The sequence below is a fragment of the Triticum aestivum genome, chromosome 7D, assembly GCF_018294505.1.
Source record: "Triticum aestivum cultivar Chinese Spring chromosome 7D, IWGSC CS RefSeq v2.1, whole genome shotgun sequence".
NCBI classification, from domain to species: Eukaryota; Viridiplantae; Streptophyta; class Magnoliopsida; order Poales; family Poaceae; genus Triticum; species Triticum aestivum.
The window spans coordinates 532,896,733-532,920,742 of NC_057814.1; the positions used below are offsets into that span (position 1 = coordinate 532,896,733).

At 51.8% G+C, this 24,010-nt stretch overlaps 1 protein-coding gene across 2 annotated transcripts; it reads right to left on the bottom strand.

Annotated features, from left to right (window-relative positions):
- Window positions 1-4,218: 4,218 nt before the first annotated feature.
- LOC123166062 (cadmium/zinc-transporting ATPase HMA2) lies at window positions 4,219-12,353 on the bottom strand. 2 transcript variants are annotated; one of them, XM_044583823.1, is made up of 12 exons: window positions 12,080-12,353; window positions 11,675-11,913; window positions 10,678-10,941; window positions 9,641-9,738; window positions 8,817-9,072; window positions 8,569-8,706; window positions 8,146-8,473; window positions 7,808-8,010; window positions 7,294-7,490; window positions 6,208-7,209; window positions 4,779-5,564; window positions 4,219-4,629 (listed from the first exon to the last, which is right to left on the bottom strand). In XM_044583823.1, the coding sequence occupies exons 2-12, from the start codon at window positions 11,856-11,858 to the stop codon at window positions 4,219-4,221; spliced, it is 3,867 nt and encodes a 1,288-aa protein (XP_044439758.1). In that variant the 5' UTR covers window positions 11,859-11,913; window positions 12,080-12,353. The 2 variants fall into 2 exon arrangements, with proteins under 2 accessions (XP_044439758.1, XP_044439759.1); XM_044583824.1 differs by lacking the exons at window positions 4,219-4,629; window positions 4,779-5,564 and having other exon boundaries at window positions 5,853-7,209; window positions 11,675-12,334.
- Between the last annotated feature and the right edge of the window lie 11,657 nt (window positions 12,354-24,010).

Below are 24,010 nucleotides of genomic sequence, written 5' to 3' on the forward strand. Positions count from 1 at the left end.
GATGAATGTAAGAATAACAACTGCAAGTAGTTATCCATAAGGGTTGACGGTGGAAGGGGAATTGCAAACGCGATGAACACAAGTTCTTGGGTTAACAGCGGAGAGTATCTTCAGGGTCTTCACGTGCTGCAGATGATCATCAGTAAGGGGCTCTCCGGGTGAAAGTGATAACGAGATCCTAATGTTAGATTTAGCAAAATTTATTTAACCCGAATAGAAGAGAGATCAGAGTCCCAGAGTATAGACAAGGAGTAAAAGATCCTAGTACCACCCAATGGCGACGTGGGCCCATAAGACACACAACCATGTTAGTAAAAACTTTTCCAATGATTAGACTCGACTTCGGCTAAGGAGTTGGAAAGGGGGATTCCTACAGGCAGTCGGCTCTGATACCAACTTGTGACGCCCCCGATTTGACCGTACACTAATCATGCACGCAAATGTGTACGATCAAGATCAGGGACTCACGGGAAGATATCACAACACAACTCTAAAACATAAATAAGTCATACAAGCATCATAATACAAGTCAGGGGCCTCGAGGGCTCGAATACAAGTGCTCGATCATAGACGAGTCAGCGGAAGCAACAATATCTGGGTACAGACATAAGTTAAACAAGTTTGCCTTAAGAAGGCTAGCACAAACTGGGATACAGATCGAAAGAGGCGCAGGCCTCCTGCCTGGGATCCTCCTAACTACTCCTGGTCGTCGTCAGCGGGCTGCACGTAGTAGTAGGCACCTCCAGTGTCGTAGGAATCGTCGTCGACGGTGGCGTCTGGCTCCTGGACTCCAACATCTGGTTGCGACAACCAGGTAGAAAGGAAAGGGGGAAAAGAGGGAGAGAAGCAACCGTGAGTACTCATCCAAAGTACTCGCAAGCAAGGAGCTACACTACATATGCATGGGTATATGTGTAAAGGGCCATATCAGTGGACTGAACTGCAGAATGCCAGAATAAGATGGGGATAGCTAGTCTTGTCGAAGACTACGCTTCTGGCAGCCTCCATATTGCAGCATGTAGAAGAGAGTAGATTGAAGTCCTCCAAGTAGCATCGCATAGCATAATCCTACCCGGCGATCCCCTCGTCGTCGCCCTGTTAGAGAGCGATCACCGGGTTGTATCTGGCACTTGGAAGGGTGTATTTTATTAAGTATCCGGTTCTAGTTGTCATAAGGTCAAGGTACAACTCCGGGTCGTCCTTTTACCGAGGGACACGGCTATTCGAATAGATAAACTTCCCTGCAGGGGTGCACCACATAACCCAACACGCTCGATCCCATTTGGCCGGACACACTTTCTTGGGTCATGCTCGGCCGCGGAAGATCAACACGTCGCAGCCCCACCTAGGCTCAACAGAGAAGTCAACGCACCGGTCTAAATCCTATGCGCGCAGGGGTCTGGGCCCATCGCCCATTGCACACCTGCACGTTGCGTAAGCGGCCGGAAGCAGACCTAGCCTAGCAGGCGTTCCAGTCCAATCCGGCGCGCGCCTCTCCGTCGCTGACGTCAAGAAGAGTTTCGGCTGATACCACGACGTCGAGTGCCCATAACTGTTCCCGCGTAGTTGGTTAGTGCGTATAAACCAAATGGCCAGACTCAGATCAAATACAAAGATCTCGTTAAGCGTGTTAAGTATCCGCGAACGCCGACCAGGGCCAGGCCCACCTCTCTCCTAGGTAGTCTCAACCTGCCCTGTCGCTCTGCCATAAAGTAACAGTCGGGGGCCGTCAGGAACCCAGGCCCACCTCTACCGGGATGGAGCCACCCGTCCTTTCAGCCCCCTCATCAGAATCACTTGCGGGTACTCAACGAGCCGACCCGACTTTAGTCACCACATGTTTCATGTATATAAAGTATATATTATATACCCATGATCACCTCCCGAAGTGATCACGGCCCAGTAGTATAGCATGGTAGATGGACAAGAGTGTAGGGCCACTGATGGAACACTAGCATCCTATACTAAGCAGTAGGATAGCAGGTAAGGGTAACAACTGTAGCAACAATGACAGGCTATGCATCAGGATAGGATTAACGGAAAGCAGTAACATGCTACACTACTCTAATGCAACCAATATAGTGAAGAATAGGCGATATCTGGTGATCAAGGGGGGGGGGGGCTTGCCTGGTTGCTTAGACAAGAAGGAGGGGTCATCGGTGACGTAATCGACCACAGGGGCATCAACATCGTCACGGGGTCTACCGAAGAGAAGAGGGGGGAGAAGCAGTAAATACATAGCAAGCAAGTGCATAACAGGACAACAGGCAGAGCTAGACGTGTTCTAACGCGGTATGAGGTGATACCGGTGAAGGGGGGAAACATCCGGGAAAATATCCCCGGTGTTTCGCGTTTTCGGACAGATGAATCGGAGGGAAAAAGTTGTGAGTTCGCTATGCTAGGGATGTGTGGCGGACGAACGGGCTGCGTATCCGGATTCGTCTCGTCGTTCTGAGCAACTTTCATGTAGAAAGTATTTTCATCCGAGATACGGATTATTTTATATGATTTTCTAAAGATTTAATCATTTTCTAGAATTTATTAAATTAATTTAAATCAACATTATCCAGAACAGTGTTTGCTGACGTCATCATGACGTTAGCATGACGTCAGCAGTCAACAGAGGTGTTGACTGGTCAAACCGACGTGTGGGCCCAGTGGGACCCACCTGTCATACACTGTTAGGTTAATTAGGGTTTAGGTTAAACTAATTACTGTCTAATTAAACTAATAGGTTAATTAGATTAATTAAATAGGATTAATTGACTTAATTAATTTAGTTAATTGATTAATTAATTAAATTTATTATTATTATTATTTTATTATTATTTTCTTTTAATTTAAATTAAAAAAAATTTAATCATTTTTTATTAAAACGTTCTCTGGGCGGGGCCCATGTGTCATAGGCCCCAGGGGCCTTAGTGGGTTCGGGCGCGGGGGCAGCCCGAGCGGGCGCAGGTCCAGGGGTGGGCGCACCCGGCAGCGCGTCGGAGCAGAGGAGGCCGCTGGCCATGGCGCCACCCAGGCGGCCGGAGCGACGACGGGACGGCGATGGCGCGCGACGGCATGGCAGTAGCAGCTGCGGGGACTGGTGGAGCGGCGAGACGATGAGGTGGGGCGCAAGGCGGGGGGTCGCCGTGATTGGGTCGTCGGACGCGGGTGCGGTCAGGGCCGGACCGGGCGGCTGCGCGGTGGCGCGGGCAGAGCCGCGCCGGAGCAGCAACGAGCAGGGGGGAGAGGCGCACGAGGCATGCTGCAAGTGGGCGCAAGGTGCGGCGGCCGGAGCAGCGCAGTGCAGAGGGCGCGGCCTCGCGGCGGTGCGCCCGTGCAGCGCAGGGGTATGGCGAGCGGCGCGGTGAACGCGGGAAAAGAGGAGGGAAACGGGGGCGGCTCACAGCGTTGCCAAGAAGGGGGGGGGTCGACGTGGCTTGTGGAGGAGGACGGGGACGCGAGATCCGGCGACGACGGAGGAGCTCCGGCGAATGGCGCTCGGCGACGGCGGTTCGGGGCGGCGTCGAGGTCGTGGCCCGAACCAGTTATGGATCGGGGAGGGGGTGAGGACGGGGCGACGACGATCCTGCGACAGGAAAGGCGGCGGCGGTTGGTGTCGAAGGGGCTCGGGAACGCTCCCTCGATCCAGATCGGATCGAGAGGGGGGAGCGACGTGGGGAGGAAGGAGTGTGGGGTAGTGGGTGCGGGGGCTAGGGTTCGGTGGTGAGGGGGGGGGCAGCCTAAGGAGGCCAAGGGAGTGGGTGGGCCGGCCTGTTAGCGGCCAGGTGGGGGCGGCTGGGCCGAGGCCCAGTTGGGCCAAGGGGGTTCTCTGCCCTGTGTGTGTTTTTTTTTCTATTTTCTTTTAGTTTCCTTTTATTTTTGTTTTAGCAAAATACCAAAATGGCACCTAATTTGATGTTACCAAATATGCCACAGCCACACTAACTTGCTACCCAAACTAAATTAGTTTTGTAATTTTTTTGAATTTAAAAGTATTTAGATAATAGTTTTCGCTACTGTTTTATTCATCTAATAGTATTTAAGTATTTTATAAAGGTGTCGTTTCTCCACCATAATTATCTACGCATTATTTGGCACAACCCGAACATTTTAGTTTTAATGTTTGAAAACTTTTACCGTTTGATTTGATTTTGAATTATAATCGGTTTCGAACTAACACCAGATTAATAACAGTAATCATGGTGACATGGCACCGTTAACAGAGGTTTACTGTAGCTTAATTATCCGGGCGTCACAATCATCATCTGTACCCAAAAGGAAATTCCTCCTTATCTTGTCCATCTTTTTGATGAACCACTTGTCAGGCTGAAAACTCGTTAGGAAGAAGGTGGCCGTGGCAGTAACCACCGAATTGCTATACACTAGCCGCCCCATCCTGTTCAGCAACCTCCCCTTTCTAGGAGCCAACTTGCCCGCGACTTTGTCAAGAACCGGCTGCACCTCTGCCCTTCGAGGCTTTCTCAGACCGAGAGGGAGGCCCAAATATTGGCATGGGAAACAACCTTGAACCCCTCCGAAAACAGCCAACAGACTTGCAATGTCATAACCAGTGCAAGATATAGGGTACGCCACGGTCTTCTCACTGCTTGCGCGGAGCCCAGACGCATCCCCAAAGGCCTGCAGAATGGCATGGACAACAGCAAAATCTTGGGGGACTGGGTTAATAAACAGAGCCGCGTCGTCGGCATAGAAGCTAGATCGCACAGTCTCGCCACCCTTAAGGTTAATGGCGTCAGAATTGCCCTCTCAGTGGCCATAGATAGCACCCGTTGCAAGGGCTCCATCACAATAATAAACAACAGTGGGGATATCGAATCGCCCTGTCGCAGACCCCGTCGATGAATAAAAGGGACTCCTGGAGACCTATTTAGCATAACCCGAGAGGAAGAGGAGGCAAGAATGGTTGAGATCATGTCCCGCCAACGCTGACCAAAGCCCATTGCCTCCAAAACCTCCAGCAAGTATCCCCAACAAACTGAATCGAAAGCTTTGGCCACATCAAGTTTCAAAAACACCAGAGGAGATTTCCTAGAGTGAGCAGCCTTGATCACATTCTTTACATATAGAAAATTATCTTGGATCAATCTCCCCCTGATGAAAGCACTCTGGTTGTTAGACACAAGCCTGTGTATCTCTGGGGCCAGCCGAGCAGCCAACATTTTACTCAGAATCTTGGGCACACTGTGCATCAAGCTTATAGGGTGGTAATCACTTGCATTCTGAGCCCCGTCTCGCTTTGGCAGAAGAACTATGTTGGCCGTATTTATAATATTCCAATTTGGGGCTCGAAGGGAGTGCACGCAATTCATGGCAGCAAGAAGATCCCCCTTGATAACCGGCCAACATCTTTTGTAAAAGGCGCCCGTGAAGCCATCCGGCCCCGGTGCCTTTTCTCCATGAATCTCAAACACCGCATCGCGCAACTCTTCCTCAGAAAACGGCCGCTCAAGGTGGGTCAGATTCAAGCGCGGTAAGCCCAGGACCTCCCAGTTAAGGGATAAGGAGCGCGTGAGAGGGCAGCCCATGATCCCCTTGAAGCGGTTGAGCAAAATCTGAGCTTTTCCGGCGTGATCAGAAACCGGCCCATTGTCTCCGTTGAGCACCGGGATATGGTGGTTTGGAATTTAGTAATTTTGATTATTTCGATCTTATGAACGCAATTATGTTTTCGTACATCTGTAGTCGAAGTTGAAGATTTACGGAACACATAGAGCATTGCTGTTTTATTCATCATTTTAAGACGCAAATCCATGTGACATTCATGGGGGACTCTTCATAACCTAGCCGATTTAGAGGTGTTTGATAAACAAAACTCCAAGTAAGGTACACCTTAGCCAACAGAAAAACAAACACGAACTTCCCTTAAAAGGAGCCCCATTAGGACGTAACGATCCCATTTCTACTGTTACTCGATGCCGGATCAATCAACTGGGAGAGGACACAAGAAAGCGGCATCCCATCGATCCCCACCGATTTTCGGCAGCAGCAAAGCCTTCTTGAGCTGCTGCTGCTGCCAGTAGTTTCATCCTACTCCACCACGATCTCAGGCAGCTTCAGCATGCTTGCGTGGCCGCCGCCGCCGCACCTGCTCGCCCTGGTGCTCCGGCAACATCGCCTGGTTTCTCCGGCAGCGCCACCAGCCCGCCGGCTCGAGCACACGCCCCCCGCTTTGGTTCCGCATCCCTCGTCGCGTACCGTGTCGCAGCAGTCGGCCGGAGCTGGGGCGCAGGCTTTCGCCTTGGCGTGATGCCCGCAGCTTTCCTCCTCGTGTTCTCCGCTCTGGTGACTGCACTGGATTTGTTGTTGGTCAGCAGCTGACGCGTCGATCAGTATGGAGTGCTCTTGGACTGCCTCGGCTGAGTTGGTGTGGTGCTCATCGTGCTTCTCTTTGCACTGGCCATGGCCATGGGAAATGTTCTTGCTTGTCACCAATTGGCTGCTCGCCTCTTTGCCGTGGTGGTGGCCCTGGCCATGATCTCGACAGTGATGGCTGTCCGTGGGGTGCAGCTTGCTCGGTTCTTTGCAGTGGCTGTGGCCATGGCCATGATGATCTTCACATCCATGCTTGTGTGGGAGATGCGGGATGCCCGGCTCTTTGCCGTCACCATGCCCGTGGTGATGATGATCATCGCCGCAAGCATGGCCACCAGCAGATGAATCCGCGCAGCCGCCAGTCAAATTGCACGGACCGTCCGAGCAATGGCCATGCTTCTTGGGGTGAGAGTGAGATCCATGGTGAGAAGAAGCGCAGCATTTCTTGCCCCTCCCGCCGTCTCCCCCCCTCAGCAACATCATGCTGTACATGATCACCAGCAAGCACGTGCCGACGTCCGCCAGCACGGCCGCCCAGACGAGCGGGTGCCCGGCGAGCGCGAGCCCGACGATGGCGAGCTTCGTGGCGACCGAGAAGACGATGTTGGTGACGATGGTCCGGCGCGTCCTCCTCGCCAGCCGGATGGCCTTGGGGATCCTGCGGACGTCGTTGGACATGAGCGTGACGTGGCTCGTCTCCATGGCGACGGCCGAGCCGGACACGCCCATGGAGACGCCGACGTCGGCCCTGGCCAGCGCCGGGGCGTCGTTCATGCCGTCGCCGATCATCAGCGTGGAGCCGTCCCTCGCCTTGAGCTCGTCGACGATCCGCACCTTGTCCTCCGGCAAAAGTTCAGAGTGAACCTCAGCTAGAACATTTCCCAGCTGGAAGAAACACACTAGTTAGTTAGAGGCTGTTTGGTCCTAGAAATGAAGAGAGTTTACGACTGCAAGAGATTTTATTTTTACCTGGTTCTGGGCATAGGTGGCAGCGGCAGCACTATCACCTGTGAGCATCACCGACTTGATGCCCATTGATCTCAGCTCCCTGATGGCTTCGGCCGATCCAGTTCGACAGACGTCCGAGAGACCGAATAGCCCGACCAACTCCTTGTTGCAGGCCACGTATCCAACGGTGACCCCTTTGATGTCATTTACTTCTGGAACTAGAACATGGAAAGATTCGAACAAGATTATTTAGGAGCTCATGAAATCGTCGTGTTTGAGACTTTGAGTGAAACAAACAAAGGAATTAAGCTGCTAAGCATCCTTCGAAAGTGACCTTTTTAGGGATCCTTTCAAAGTGAGTTCAGTGGTCACTAGCAGCAGAACTCCTGGATGGGAATGGATGCAGACTCTGTTTCTTATTTCACAGTAAGTTCAGTGGTAAACTAAACTAGCAACAGAACATGTACTGTCGTACTGACATACTCCTTTATAAAAGCATATGTACTTGACACAAGATCCACATTTCTTTACCAACCTGTTTCACATGAAGCCCTCGACAAGATTCTTCTGTTCCCAATGTACACGCCTTGTCCGTCGATTTCACCGTAAATCCCCTCACCAGGGTAAATCTGAAATTCCATGACATTCTCCGAGTTTGGTTCCACGGAGTTTGATCGAGCATAATCAACAAGGGCAGCTGCCATTGGGTGGCTCGACCTGCTCTCCACGCTCGACACCCTGCAGAATCCATGAAATTAAGTACATATACATAAATAGGCAACACCACACAAGAAACTTACTGAAAACAAAAGTGCCAGAAGAAGTTGATCCAGTTCAGAGTGTGACATGTACAGGGAAGTGACACTCACTCACCAGTTGAGAAGTTGGTGCCTCGGAACACGTTCTCCGATTGCCCGGAACTCCGCCACAGAGAACTCTCCGCTGCTAATCGTGCCAGTTTTGTCGAAAGCCGCGACTTTGATCCCGGCCAAGGACTCGAGCACATCCCCTCCCTTGATGAGCAGCCCGGTTCTCGCGGCCTTGAGCAGCGCGCAGAAGGTGGCGACCGGCGTGGAGAGAACCAGAGCGCACGGGCAGGCGCTCACCAGGAGGACCAGGGCCAGCTGAAACCAGTGCCTCAGGTTGTGTGCTCTCACGATCACGGGCGTCGCCGCCACCGCCGCTGCCATGACGATCACCGCTGCAGGTGCACTCATGGAAAACAGTGAGAAAAGAAAACCCAAATGATGAACTATTTTTGTACAAGTATCTAAATCTGTCTAGCAGCTTATATACCAGGAGTGTAATACTTAGCGCAGGTGTCGATGAGCCTCTGCGTCTCGGATCTGCTGTTCTGTGCTTCCTCAACCAGCCTCGCCATCTTGGCCACCGCCGAGTTGTCGGCCATGGCTGTTGTCCTCACCGAAATGTAGCCTGAAATCACCATTGCCAGGAATGTATACAGAGCACAGACAAAATCAACACAGATTATTTTCTTTTCTTTTTAACCGGACAAAACTGAGACAATGTCTGTCAGCACGTACCGTCTATGTTGAGGGTGCCGGCCCAGACCTCCGAGTCCGTCTGTTTGGCCACCGGGAAGGACTCTCCGGTGAGGGTCTGCTCGTCGACCTCGCTCCGCCCGTCGACGACGACGCCGTCTATCGGAACGACCTCCCCCGCCTTCACGGCTATCACCGTGTTGACCTTCACGTCCTGCGCTGCGACCACCTGCCCCGTCTCTGCCAGCACAGCGTTCTGTGGTGCCATGCTCATCAGCGACGACATCCCGGCAGTGGCCTGTACACGTCAACGGAGCATCTAATTATCTTCTTACATGGAAAAGGGTAGCACGCACCTAGCTAGTGCCTTTAAGAACATGTAGTACAAAGAGATGTATTGCTTTTAGCAGGGGACTAATGGGAAAGTTGCATTTTACCTGCCAACCTTCTTTCCAAGGAATAACTAGGTTACTTCCCTAAAAAAAAAAAGGAATACTAGGTTCCCTGATTATCTAACTCCACTAGGCATAAAGCACTTGTTGTCTCTTGGCTGACAATTTCTTTGTAAAGATGAGCAATGGCAGACCAAAAATCTCTTGGTAAAGATGTATGGGGGGCTGGCTAGCTAGTGCACGTCCAGATCCCACAAGCCTCTAATGTCGTAAAGGAATGGATGGACCCCTTCACTGCTAAGTGGGTTCTAACGAGAGGACCTCGGCAATCATGCAACTGTTTCTTCTTTTGAGCCTAAAGATCCTCCAACTATTCCTTTTTCTTTCTTCCCTTTTTAGTTTTAACGATGAAACTTGATTTTGTGTATGTGTGGTTGCATGAGAGCGAGAGGGAAAGGGAAGAGATTGTGAGACCTTGCAGCTCGCCCTTGTCTCGAGCCACTCCGCCGTGGTGAAGAGGAAGACGATGAAGCCGGCCTCGGAGTAGTCCTTGAGTGCAACTGCCCCACCAACTGCAAGCAAAGTAAAACATGTAAGAAAGCCAGCTCTTTGCATTCATTGGCCGCCTGCCAAAATTGTGGGTGAAGCATCTTAACGGAAACGGTTGAGGATAGTACGATCGATGGGTATGTGATGAAATGACAACATCATGTGTCATCCTAGATGCATGCATGAGAAGATGTGCGATCGATCGATGTAAGTAGTAAGTAAACGAAGTGATGGCAAGAAATTCTAGTTACAACTCTCGCTTCAATTTGTACACTATATATAGCTACAAATAGATGCCTTGAGCTACCTCTTGTAAGATGTCATGACACAATCAACTCCGGAATTTGTTTCGCAAAAATAAAAACCAACTCCCGAATTTTACATATTTTTCTACCATATTTTAGATATTTTCTACTGACAAATAAGGAGAGATCCTCCCTTCGAGAGGAATGTACTGGATGCAAAGTCCTTTTTTTTTCCAAGGAAAGAGGAGAATGTTCTCGGCCTCTACCTCGAGTGATGCACACAACTTTTCAGTATGAAAAAACAAAGCAAAACATGTTATCCAGTTGCATGTATCGTTTCAATCATGCATATCTAAAAAGTATCCCTTGTCTAACTAATAAAAAGCCCCGTTTTCTCAGAATTGTTTCTTTAGGGATCTCGGAATTGATTCTACTCCCTCCATTCGTAAATGTAAGTCTTTTTAGATATTTCAATATGGACTACATACGGAGCAATATGAGTGAATCTATACTCTAAACTACATCTATATACATCAGTATGTAGTCCATAGTGAAATCTATAGAAAGACTTGTATTTAAGAACGAAGCGAGTAGCGAGTGGTATGCAAACAAAATATCTAAAAATAATGACCGAAATGAAATGTTACTTTCGTGCTAAAGGAATCTGATACCCTATCTGGGGTGACATGACACGACCACACCCGCATCCACACTTACCTGCGATGAGCATGAGAATATTGACGTCGAGGGTGAGCCTCCGCGCGGCGGCGACGCTTCTGAGGACGATGGGCGGCAGGCCGGCGGCCGTGGCGACGAGCGCGAGCCACCTCAGCGGGTGCCAGAAGTGCTGGAAGAGCGAGGCGACCAGAAGGACCCCGCAGAGGAGCACGTAGGGGCTCGGCCATTTGTTGATCTTGTTCTGGCCTGCGCCGCCGTATGCCCGCACCGACGCCTCTAGCCTTGCCTGGTTCAGCGCCTTGACTGAAACGACAGAAAGGAAGGAGCGGCCGGAAAAAAGCTTCAGTTTCTGTATGTGTGCATTGTTGCGTTGCGGATACGTAGTACAAAGTTATGGCTAAGTAACAATTAATATGGATAGGATCCAAGGATCCATAATATATAAGCATTTTTTGACACTAGCGTAGTATAAAAGACGCTCTTATGTTATGGGACGGTCACATCATATAAAAGCATTTTTGACACTAGCGTAGTATAAAAAGCGCTCTTATATTATGAGACAGAGGGAGTAAAACTTTCAGTACACCCCTACGTTGACTTATCTGACACAACTCGACCAGTAGTGGTTCACGACTGTGGACTCATGGTTGGTTGTTCAATTGTGTGTACTTTTATCGACGGGTAGTATGTGCAATGAATAAATATTTTTTTGGGTCGAGAAGGAGAATAGTAAAAGAGCAGGAACACATATTTTTTTTGGTGTGGATAGGTTTCAGTCGACTGAGACTTGACCAAGTCTAGGTCAAGTGACATATATAACACGTAAGAAAGAATTTTTTTTTTTAAATTACACGGATCTACATGTAAGATCGTGCGGATATAGCATCAACTGAAACTTGGTTAAGGACTGAGGTTTAGCGATCCCTTTCTTTTTTCGAGAATCAGCTGAGACACATTTGCATCCGGTTCAAGAAGAAGCGCACGAAAAGCCAAAGTGAGGTGAACCAGGAGGAAAGCGATGCGTTGATCCCCTTACCTATCTGGGACTGGGAGATGGTGGCGGCGTCGTGCACGACGATCACCGTCCGGGACGGCACGACGACGGTGACCTTGTGCACGCCGGCGAGCGGCTCGAGCAGCTTCTCCACCAGCGGCACCTCGGACGGGCAGCAGATGCCCAGCACGTCGAAGTAGCTCTTCTCCTGCTTGCCCGCCGCCATGATCCCCCTCACACTCTTGGTGTGCTTTTGGTCCTCTAGAAAAAAGAACCTGCACCTGCACGCACGTGATACGCGCCGGCAGCAAGTGAGTGGACAAGGAGGGGGCGGCGGCGGCGGCGGCAACAAGCAATCTTGGCGTGCTTCTCGCGCTAGTGTGGCGTGGGTGGTTCACGGATCAACGAATGGGATGGAACCTTAGCCGGCTCTCGCCATGAACTTACACCAGACCTGCCGACCCGCTTCGCGCCCTCGTAGCCGTATGCGACCTGCCGGCTGGCGTCGCAGTTGGAGGCGGAAGCAGGGAGGCAGGATGTGTGGTGCTGGGGCGCTAGCTTGGCTGCGGGACTTCTTGGGAGGGGGCCGAGAGTATTTATGGAGGATCCTGTGCAGTGCAGTGGACACAGGGGTCTTGGGGAGAGAGAGAGATAGAGGGAGGGATAGGTGGATGCTGACGAAGGGAGCACTGAGGCGGCGGACTGGAGAGCTCGGCAACGCCAACCCTGCCTTTTTCATCGCCAAGGGCTTGTCCTTGATTAATCTGACACAGAAGTTCACTCTGAGATGGCTCCAACAGCTCTGAGGCGTGCTGGCGACGCAGGCGGCGCGGAGGCTGGCGGGCCGGCTGGGGCCGCGGGTCGCGGCGAGGCGGAGGCTTGGACGGAGGTGCGGGCGTCGGGGCGTCTGGCGCCCTCCTCCCCCCTCCCCCCCGGTCGCCGGCTTCAGGTGCGGCGGCGACGTCGGTGCTGGGATGGGGCGGGAGCCGCTTCTGGGCGCTTTCGGAGGTAAGCGACAGTGAGATTTCGGAGGCGGAGGACGGCGAGTGTGGTGACAGGCGAGGTGGCGGGGCGCTGCCGTCGTTTGGTGACTTTGTGGCCCGTGCAGAGGAGCTAGGGGGCTCGCTCAGGGCGGGGCGGCGCCGGGCGTTCGCGCCTGGTGGCCGCGGTGCTCGTCGGCCAGGGAGGCCGGGGAGGGCATCGATGCGGTCCGTGGCGGAGCAGCCGCGGCCGTTGGCAGGCCGGGCGGTCCGGCGTGCTGAGATGGAGGTGGCGGCGGCGGCCCCCTTCCGGAAGGCCCCGGGGCCCGCGCCGGAGCCGGTCGCGGGGGCGGCGGCGCCGGCAGAGGTGCAGGAGGTGGCGGCAGTGTCGCCCGATCCCTGGCCTAGGGTTGGCGCAGACGGCCAGGTTGGGCTGATGGGCCTGGTTGCAGTCGTGGGCCACTCGGGCCTCGCGGCCCAGTTGCCGCCCATTGCGGGGGGAGGGGTGCCCGTGACAGGGGCTGTTTCGGTGCAGCCCAGGCCAGTTTCCCCGGCCCGGAGCCCAGGCCTGCGAGGGGAGCGCCCATCACATAAGTGGATGTGGATCCGCCGAGGCGCCCTAGACTGCTCACTAGGGTTTCCTGCCACTGCTGCGGAGGTGCGGCGCTTCGGCCGTTCCGCCCGTTCGTTCTCCCACCCCACCCACCCACCTCCCCTGGATCGATCCTTCGCAGAGGTCGTAGCCATGGGCTCGAAGGGGGAGCGACGTGCTGACAAGAGGGCGGCGCTGGATCCGGAGGCGGAGCGGCGGCGTGAGCGCGAGCTGCGGGCTCAGGCGCAGATCCGGGCGGAGGAGCGGGCCGGCGCCGGAGGCGACGGCGGCTGGGGGCCGCCTCCTCCATGGTGGCTCAAGGAGCAGGAGCGGAAAAAGAAGAAGAAGGAGGAGCACAAGAGAAAGGGGCTGGAGCTCAAGCGCAAGGAGTCGCTCCTGCCGCCTGGAGGCGACCGCGTCGGAGACCCCTACGCCAAACAGAAGCTGAAGAAGCACAAGCCCGCGATGAGGCAGCAGTCGAAGTCGTCTTCTTCCAAGGGCACGGCGGCGGAACCGATTCCGGTCGAAGTGGAGGAGGGGCCGGAGTGCTTCCGCTGTGGGCGCACGGGGCACTTCCAAAACGAGTGTGCTTTCAAGCAACTCTGCGTCATCTGCAGTCAAGAGGGACATGCCTCGGCTTACTGCCCCTCGCGCGGCAAGCCTTTGTTGCTCCAATCCATGGGGCACGCGTTCGTGGGAGGGGGTTTCTTCTGCCTTCAATACCCCGAGGAGACGGACGCGGCGTCGGAGGGCTCGCTGGGGGCCAACGCGGCGCTGGTCTCGGCAGAGCCGGGGATTCTGTCCAAGGAGATTCTGGAGAAGGAGCTCACGCATCTTTTCGAGGGAGAGTGGGATTGGATGGTCACCCCTTTTGACACGGACTCCTTCTCGGTGGCTTTTCCCGATCCGGCCATGCTGAGGATGGCGACGCGCAGTGGAAAGCTCTACCTATCCATCCACAACATCACGGCGGATATCCGGGACGCTGCTCTCGCGGAGCCCAAGGCGCTGTCGATGCCGGAGGTGTGGGTGAAGCTCTGGGGTATTCCGCCGAAGCATCGTCGGGTGGAGAGACTGATGGCGGCGACGACGATGATCGGGCGCCCGCTGGTGGTGGACGAGCTGTCCCTGATCCGTGCGGGTCCGGTGCGCATGCTCTTCGCCTGTCGGGCGCCGGCCAAGCTGCGGGGGTCCGTGCAGATCTGGTTCAACGGGGCAGGGTACAATGTTAAGCTCGAGCCGGAGCTGGCTCCCCTGCGCCCAGAGGCCCCTGCTCTACCCCCGCCCCACCCACCCAGAGGAGGGGACCCGGGTGACGAAGACAGAGACAGGACCAAGGACAAGGACAAGGATGCGGAGCAAGAGGCGAGTATGGAGGAGGACGATTCCATTGATACGGCTGCTTGGAACAAACTGGGGATCTCTACGGCGGGCGCGGCGGCGCCTGCGGAGGGGGTGGAGGTGCCTCGCGCTGGTGCTGAGATGGGCACGGCTGAGATGGTGCTCTCGGTGCCCAATCAGTACGGGTCCAACCTGGGGTCGGTGTCCTCTCCACCCAGGGTTGCGGCCCCGTTGGGACCTGCTGGAGTGGGCGGTGTGCGCTCGCCGATCGCCCTCTCTCCCAGCCCTTCGCGCATGATCCCAGGCGGGTCGCCGGCTTCGGGCGGACGCGGCAACTCCCTAAGTGGCTCAGTGAAGATGATGAAGAAGACGGCTGTGCGCAAGGTCAGTGCGGAGGCGATACGCGCGATGGATCCCCTTGGTGCCCCTCCCACCCCAAGGCAGTCGGTCATGGCGTTGGCGGCCCCGACGGCCCCTCCGGCCGTGGATCCGCTGCTGCAGGAGGCCTCCTTGATGGCGCGGAGCTCCAAGGCCAAGCGTACCAAGACGGTGGCGGCGGTGCCAGTGCGCACGAGCTCGCGCTCCAAGGGCGCCAAGGGCAACATGCCTTCCTTGCAGCGGGCGCAACTCCTCCAGGCCCAGAAGAATATGGAGATTTCAGGTAATCCACCCCCCCGTTTTACGGTGCTAGATTCTTTTTCGGATGAGCATTTGATGGAGGTGTTAGATGCTAGTGGTGTTGATCCCGCGTGTGTGGGTGGTCATCGAGAGCTGATTTCTCTGGTGCGCGCTAAGGAGTTGGCGCAGGCCGCGCTCGCGGCTGCTGCTGCAGCGCGTGCCGAACAGAGGTCGGACGGCCCCGAGGGAGGGGTCGGCGCGGTTCTTTCTGTGCCCGAGGAGGAGGGACAGGCAACAGGGGTTGCCCCTTCTCCCTCGCCTGGCAGGGGCAAGGTGAGGCGCGTGGCGAAAGCGGTCACCTCACGGGGTGTACGGCTCCGCAACCGTGTCATTTAGATGCAAGCGTTGTTTTGGAATATCCGTGGCTTTGGCCACTTGGGTCGGCGCACCCTCCTTAAAGAATACATGCGCAAAGAGGACGTGGACATCGTAGGTTTACAAGAAACGATAAAGATGGATTTCCACTTCCATGAGTTGCTTTCGCTAGACCCATTAGAACGCTTTGAGTGGCACTTTACTCCCGCGGTAGGGCGCTCGGGGGCATGTTGATGGGTCTAAGCCGCGATGTGTATGACATTATCAACTGGGATAGGGGCTCTTTTTTCTTAGCTGCTCATTTCCGCATTCGTGCTACGCTTCGCGAGTTAGTAGTTATTCAGGTCTACAGACCAGCTGATCATTCCAGATCGGCGGAGTTCTTGGGAGAACTACAACAAAAAGTCACTTCGGTGACGGCCGCGGCACTCCCGGTCCTCGTGGGAGGGGATTTCAACCTAATTAGGTCCGGAGCGGACAAGAATAATGGCATCATTAACTGGCCGAGGGTGGCCATGTTCAACGCGGCAATTGCTGCCATGGCACTTAGGGAAGTGGCCAGAACGGGAGCACGCTTTACTTGGACTAATAAGCAGCTTGCCCCGGTTCGTTCGGTGCTCGACAGGGTCTTCATGTCGCCGGAGTGGGAAATGGGCTACCCTTTGTGTACGTTGGTCGCGGAGTCACGGATTGGATCAGACCACGTGCCGCTTGTCTACTCCTCGGGGGAGGATAGAATGCGTCGCAGCCCGCGGTTTTTCTTTGAGACGGCCTGGTTTGAAGTACCAGGTTTCGAGTCGCTCTTCAAGGAGAAATGGCTCGCGTGCGTGCAGCAGGTCGGACCCCAGCGTGGCCCGATGGAATTTTGGAATGCCGTCGGGGGGCGACTGAGAGCGAGCCTCAAGGGGTGGGGCGCCAACCTAGGGAGGATGGACAAGGAGCACAGAACGCTGATCACGGCAGAGATTGCCAGGATCGATGCGCAAGCTGATGCTCGTGTCTTCTCGGAGCAGGAGTGGGCTCATCGATACGCTCTTGAGGGGCAGGTCGAGGCCATACTTCGCGCCGAGGAGGAATACTGGCGGCGGCGTAGTGGGCTCAAATGGACACTTAAGGGTGACGCCAACACCAAGTATTTCCAAGCATACGCCAACGGTCGGCGCCGTAAATGCGCTATACTTAGGCTACAATCGGAGCAGGGGCTCCTGCTGCGCCAAGAAGACATTTCGCGACACATTTACGAGTTCTACATCAACCTGATGGGAACTAGTGAGGCCCAGGGAGCGGGCCTCCGTGAGGACGTGTGGGAGGGACCCCAACGCGTGCTAGAAACGGAGAACGACGAGTTGGGGCTCGCGTTTACCCCCGAAGAAATCGACGCCGCTCTCATGGGGATGAAAGCGGACACAGCACCGGGGCCGGACGGATGGCCGGTTGCTATGTTTAAGCGATTTTGGCCCACCCTCAGAGCGCCGATCTTCGCGATATGTAACGGTTTCATGCGGGGCCAGGTAGATATTTCCCGCCTTAACTTTGGAGTGCTCTCGCTTATTCCGAAGGTTCAGGGGGCTGACAACATCAGACAGTATTGCCCGATTGCGCTGATTAATGTGCCTTTTAAGATCTGCGTGAAAGCGTGCGCAACGCGATTAGGTCCGATTGCCCTCCGCTCGATCCAGCGTAACCAATCTGCGTTTATCCGTGGGCGTAATATCCTGGAGGGTCCGCTCGCTCTCCAGGAAATCGTCCACGAGCTTAAACGCACAAAGGAACCAGCCGTTCTGTTGAAGCTGGATTTCGAGAAGGCGTACGACCGGGTTAATTGGGATTTCCTGCGTCAAGTGCTCCTGGGTCGTGGCTTCTCCGCGGTGTGGGTTCATCGCGTCTTGCAATTGGTCTCGGGTGGCCAAACTGCAGTGTCGGTGAACGGAGAAATAGGGCATTTCTTCAGGAACAAACGCGGCCTTAGGCAGGGTGACCCGATGTCGCCGCTTCTGTTCAATTTTGTTGTTGATGCGTTGTCCGCTATGCTATCCAAAGCAGCGGCGGCTGGCCATATCCAAGGGCTGGTAGGCCATCTCATTCCAGGGGGAGTGACCCATCTGCAATACGCAGATGATACACTTTTGATGTTTCGCCCGGACCTCCAGAGTATAGCCTCGGTCAAGGCGATCCTCATTAGCTTCGAGCTCATGTCCGGTCTCAAAATCAACTTCCACAAGTGTGAGTTGATGACGATGGGGGTGGAGCCGGACGAGGGTAGACGTATAGCGGATTGGTTTAATTGCAAAGTTGGCAAATTTCCCTTTACGTACCTCGGGCTCCCGATTGATATCAAACGACCCACGATAGAGGATTGGGATCCGCTATGCGGCAAGGTGCGCGGGAGGGTGTGCCCCTGGCGAGGGAAATTCCTCTCCAAGGCGGCTAGACTCATTCTTACGAATTCAAGTCTGTCTTCCTTGCCAATGTTCGCCATGGGTTTGTTTCTTCTCGCAGAAGGGGTGCATGCGAAGTTCGACACGCCCCGCGCCAAGTTCTTTTGGGAAGGAACCGGCCCAAACCGTAAATATCATATGGTTAAATGGGCCTCGGTGTGTCGTCCCAAGGCCTTGGGGGGCCTCGGGATCACCAATTCCAGACTCTTAAACATCGCCTTGATGTGTAAGTGGATTTGGAAAATCACTCAAGGTGCTTCAGGCCTCTGGGTTGATCTCCTCAAGGCCAAATACTTCCCAGGCGGGAACTTCTTCGAGGGGCGGGCACGGGGCTCCCCCTTCTGGAACGATTTGCAGTCGGTTAAACCGGCGTTCGCCATGGGGGCGAATTTTTCGATTGGAAACGGACGCTCGACCCGTTTTCTGGACGGATAGGTGGCTGGGAGCCCAACCTTTATGGATGGAATTCCGGGATTTGTACGAGCTGGCCGTAGATCCAACCATCACGGTGGCGGCTGCGCTCGTGGCTACTCCTCCCATGATCTATTTCAAACGAGAACTAAACGGGTTGGAGCAGTCCAGCCTCTTGGCCCTGACGCACCGTATTAACCCGATCACCCTTCAGGACGAACCAGATACGGTCAGCTGGGCGCTTACCAGTTCGGGCAAGTTCTCGGTTAACTCTCTGTACCGTAGGCTGTGTCAAGGGACGGCACAGCAGGCGCTCGCGGGGTTATGGAAAGCGCAGTTGCCCTTGAAGATCAAACTCTTCATGTGGCAATTGTTTCGCGATAAGTTGCCGACTTCCTTAAATGTGGCCAAACGCAACGGGCCGGCCACTGGCCCCTGCGCGTTGTGTGGGGAGCCTGAGGACGCCAGCCATGCGTTCTTCAGATGTTCCCTTGCTAGATTTGCTTGGAGCGCGGTCCGGGCGGCGGCTGGTGTTCAGTGGGATCCCAGATCGGCCGCAGAGCTTACTCACCTTTTAGATACGATACACGGAAGTGCTAAACGGGTGATGTGGAGATGTGTCGGGGCACTTCTCTGGTCTATATGGCTTACTAGAAACAAATTTACTATTGAGGGTTGCTTCCCTTCGCATCCGGCTAACATCCTCTTCAAATGTAACCTTCTATTGCAGCAGTGGAGTCCGTTGGGGAGGCGCAGGGATACTGAGCTGACCAACAACGTTTGCTGCAAGTCTATGTGATGGCTAGGGAGCCTTGACTATGGTGCTGTCCATGGTCCCTTTTGTTGCTTGACGAGCCTGCGTGCTCTGTACGGGCTATGCCTGTAATGCCTTTCTTTGGTTTGGTTAAGCTGCGCATAGAACTTCCGATGATCCTTTCGCGTTGGCCGGATAGGCCTGTGGGGTTGTGTTATGACTTGTTTCACGCTGCCGTTGTGGCTTTATTAATTTAAAGCCGGACGCGTCCGTGCGTCTTCGTTCTAAAAAAAAAAGTTCACTCTGAGAGATAAACAGGTGTCGCACACAGAATGCAGGGGGAGAGAGAGAGAGAGATGCGTGCACTCACCAATGGAGGAAAGGGAAGCGTGGCCGACTCGCTGAAAGTACTAGAAAGCAGAGAGAGAGAGAGAGAGAGAGAGAGAGAGAGGAGAGTGGAGGAAGAAGGAAAGGGAAAGAGATTGGGGGAAGACGAGGATAGTAATGGAGGGCGATTTGCCGGATTGATCGTGGGATTGGGTGGATTAACACCGCAACCGGTGCATTATTAGCGGCACTTCGACAATCAACCTCATTCTTCCTCGTCTGAAACGCGACTCCATCCTCCTTTTCGTTTTCAACCGCGCGCCCCGTTTCGTCTGTGGCACGCACGCTCCTTAATCCGCACTTAAGAAAAAGTTTTTTTTGCCTTTCCATTACGCATCGTGTCTTGCTAACCCATTTTCTTCTCTTATTATACAGTTTTGCCTGTGGCACACTCCATAATACGTACAATCTTTGTCACAGCATATCCTAATACAATTACCAACGGCGATACTTATAACACATCTAGATGTATTGTAGCAGAACTGTAAATAAAAGGTGTCATAAGTAATAGCTAGCACTTCTATTTCTTTTCTTTTTCCACGAAAAATAGTACTTCTTTCTCAAAGGAAAGAAAAATAGCACTTCTATTTCAATAGTGGAACTCAGCGTACATCCTCTGTTCCCTTCTCAACTGCCTGCTTCCGTTTCTATACTTGTTTTCCGAGCAATGAAACCAAAAGTTATTCTGATCATTATCAACAAAGGAAAAACAATAGCCAGTTTAATGGAAAGACAAAAATAGACAAAAATGAGTAGCCAAAACATTATAACAAAAAACTATAATGCCGTCTTCTTCCTTTGATTGTACATACCGTGCACACGTTTGGATACCACTCTTCGTTTCTTTTACTGACAAAAAGGAAAACTAATTGTTTTCCTCCTCCCAAAACAGTTACCAATGATTTACTGACCAAGGAGTTCATTCCACCATGGATGGATCTACCAATATTACTGATTTTGTCTCAACTCATATTAATTTCCTTGTCATTAGTGGAGAGCCACTTTCTAGTTTGGTCTCACTTTTCGCTTCTATTTCAGTAAGATCTTTTTTTCTTGCGGTCAAAAGGTCGTTTCCTTTGGAATGCATAGCTTTTGCGTTAACCAATATGCAGATCGACATCGCTAGCAATCGAAAATGATACATGAGACCTCCTCAACCGGACAACATCCCGCCGGTATTACACTATTATGGTAGAAAAGATCACACAAAAAAGACTTATTTTACATAGACTGATGCTATACTTTTTAATAAAACGAGTAATTTGAAGGGAAACTTATGACCGGTTCTAAAAAAGTTGGAGTTTTGATGGAGTATCTTTTGAAATAAAACCTATGATAATCTAGTGTGGCCCATGAATTCTACATATTTACTGCACCCGCGTCTAGTGGCAGAGTTAGTTGATGGCAGGGTGGCCCAACAACTGTTAGATTTTCCCATTGCCTATATATTATAGCAATGCTAAAAAAATTTATTATAGCAAAATGAGAAAATAAATAAATTTATATAAACAATTTCACAGTTGTACCATCCAGACCACGGGCTAGATCAACGCCCCCCTAGCCTACATATGTATATATGCTGAATAAAGACAAAATAAATAAATCATACGAACAATTACCACCCGCGTCTATTAGGCTAGATAACAATTACGTTGAAAACTGAGCGTAATCAAAATAGAGTTGCTTATAGTCCAGTTAATATTGGTCATTCTAGCGGTAGCACTGCTTGTTGGTTGCGCCAGGTTCTATACAGTGTATCTAAGTTTGTATTAATAGACTATAATACTATTATTGAGGATTTATCCCGCAAAAAGAACCATCTTTTTTTTTTCGATAAAGGGCAAAAAGAACCATCTGGCCACACCTCATGCCCCAGGTTAATCCTCTCTCTCTTTCTCTATCTTGTAAAGTGGGTTGGGAATCGTTGCACGCTACCACGTACTTTGCCATCTATAAGCCAAGTTAGAGTCGGTGCGAATATATGGATTGATTTCGGAATATTGTTCCTGCATGGCCGCTACTAACACCTGACCGCGTGTAGATCGATGAGTAACGTCCTGTCGATCGGATGCTTGGTGACTAGAAGAGGGAACGTGAGTGCAGCAACGGGATCGATGCCGAAACTATTCGATCTTCTTCTTTGGAGAAGGATTGTACCATATACTCGATCAACTAACCGTTGCCGGTGTCGATGGGCGATAGTGCTGCCAGACTCACGTAAATCGATCTCAGCCTGATCTGCTTTTACACTGACTCGAGTGAGCTTGCAGTGAGATGCGTGTGTCCAAAATTACTTGGCTTAAATTTGTCTAGATACATGAGAAATCTCGCGTCTTCAATCAGGTTCCACGTACGACCAGCTGGTTTGCTTCCTTGCTCATGCCGTGTAGATGCCTTGGTGCTCGCCTTCGATTTGGGTGACAGTCCGTGCCGCCATGCTGGGTGTAACATTTGGTCTTTGATTTGTTTTTTTTCTCACAGGTCAAAATGGTTAATCATTCCACATAAAAATTTGCAGATAGCATTTGGATGTGACCATGAACACATCTATATACTTTCAGATTTTTTGAACAGTTTAAACGGGTATTTTTGAAGCGCGGGAGCATGTGCTCCTGGGAGATGAATTGGATTTGTGAAACTCCTGAAGCAAGCATAGTAAGGTATGTACAATCACTGATATGCCGGTATAGTAAGTCTGACATGCATGTATTTAGGGAAGATAAGAAAGACCATCACACTACTGGAATCTGAAACTTTGCTCAGTGCCAGGATGTTTGCCTGGTGCATTTCGTTAAATACTAGGAAAACATGACCTTTGCCGAGTTCCACGATGAATATACTAGACAAAAATGATGACATCGAGAAATTGAATGCTTGTCGAGTTTGTGCCACATGGCACTCGACACATGCTTTGTCGAGTTTCTGCCACGTGGAACTAGGCAAACACATATTTGAACTACAAGCGCATATAATAGAATTTTGAACTACAAGCGCATGAAGAAGATTGATAAAAAATGGAGTAAAAAAAAATCCTATTTGTGTTCTTTAATCTATATTTAGGCCTTATCCGATAAAAGGAAAGAAATAAAACAACAGGGTGCCACGACTTAACCCTGAACATGGAGCTTATTGGTTTTTAATACCAGATATTCAAGCAAAATCTGAAAAAAATAGAAACCTGGCATGATGCCCTCATATGGCATCCACATGTTGTGATAAAAATTTGAGAAGATTTTCAAAAGTTATGACATCCACTACTTAGAGATCGGGCCATTTTCAAGGAAGAATCGTAGTTTCAAAAGGGATCATGTAATGTTTGAATTCCGAGTGATAATTGCTTCATAGGTTCACCTTGAACTTTTTAGTACAACCAAGATAAATCGGTACATGCTCCATGTAAAATTCGACACTTTTTGAGGTTTGTTCTAGTTTAAGTTATTTAGTGCATTTCTAGTCATTTAATTTGAATTGTAAATGAATGAAAATTTTACCAAAATTGGAGGCCATTTTCATTTCATTCTTTTGCAGGGAAGGGCTTGTTTTATTTAATATACTACCTTGATCCTTTTCGAAAAATGAAAAAAAAGCTTTAGCATGGTTTAACTAATTTTTTTATTTACATAATTTTCTAGATGCATGTTGGGACCACAACATAGCTAGCAGCAAGCTAAAGGGTTGTCCAGTTGGGCCACGTAATATTCTCTTCTAGCAGGACAACCTGCTGAAACCTAGTCCTTTATGTGTGCTTTTGGCGGTTTGCTTTATTTATAAAGCGAGGCGAAAGCCTTTTTCGATAAACGGGGTCCATGCAACTGCCAAGTTTCACATAATGGCGACATCTTGCATCACCGATTGCATGGGTGAATCTATGGAATAACACCCGTCTCACGAGACACAAAGTTCACATACTCTTTCACGGTTTCCGTACTTGGCGCAAGTACATAACTTTTAATGTTAAGTTGTTAATCATTATTTTACAGTGCCGAATTTAGCCATAGTCATTAAACAATACGGGTGTGCATAAGGGCATCTCCAACGTGAACTCTCAAACTGTCCGCAACCGTCCGGACCAAGCCGTCCGGATGCTGCAAGCCATCTTATGTTGTCCCACATTTGTTCATCGACCAGCCGGGTGTCCGTTCCAGGGGGACTTTGCGGGAATTCGGACACATGCCATGTACTCTAACACCCCCGGTCCACCCAAAACCGAGTCAGAGTCAACACATTTGGAGCGGTCCGCTCTGTTTTCGTGCCAACCCCCTTTCTTCACCCTCATCACTACCATTCCGCCGCTCCACACCCCAATTCATACGCTTTTCGCCATCGTTGCCGCATGGACCCGTAGGAAAAGCTGTTAGAGATGGCAGAGGTGGAGGATCCGAAGAAGGCGGTGAGTCGAAAGATCAACTCAACGACACAACAAGCCCGCCGCCTCAAAAAGAAGGCACAAGATGACTCGGCGGGCAAAAAGAAGGGAGGAGA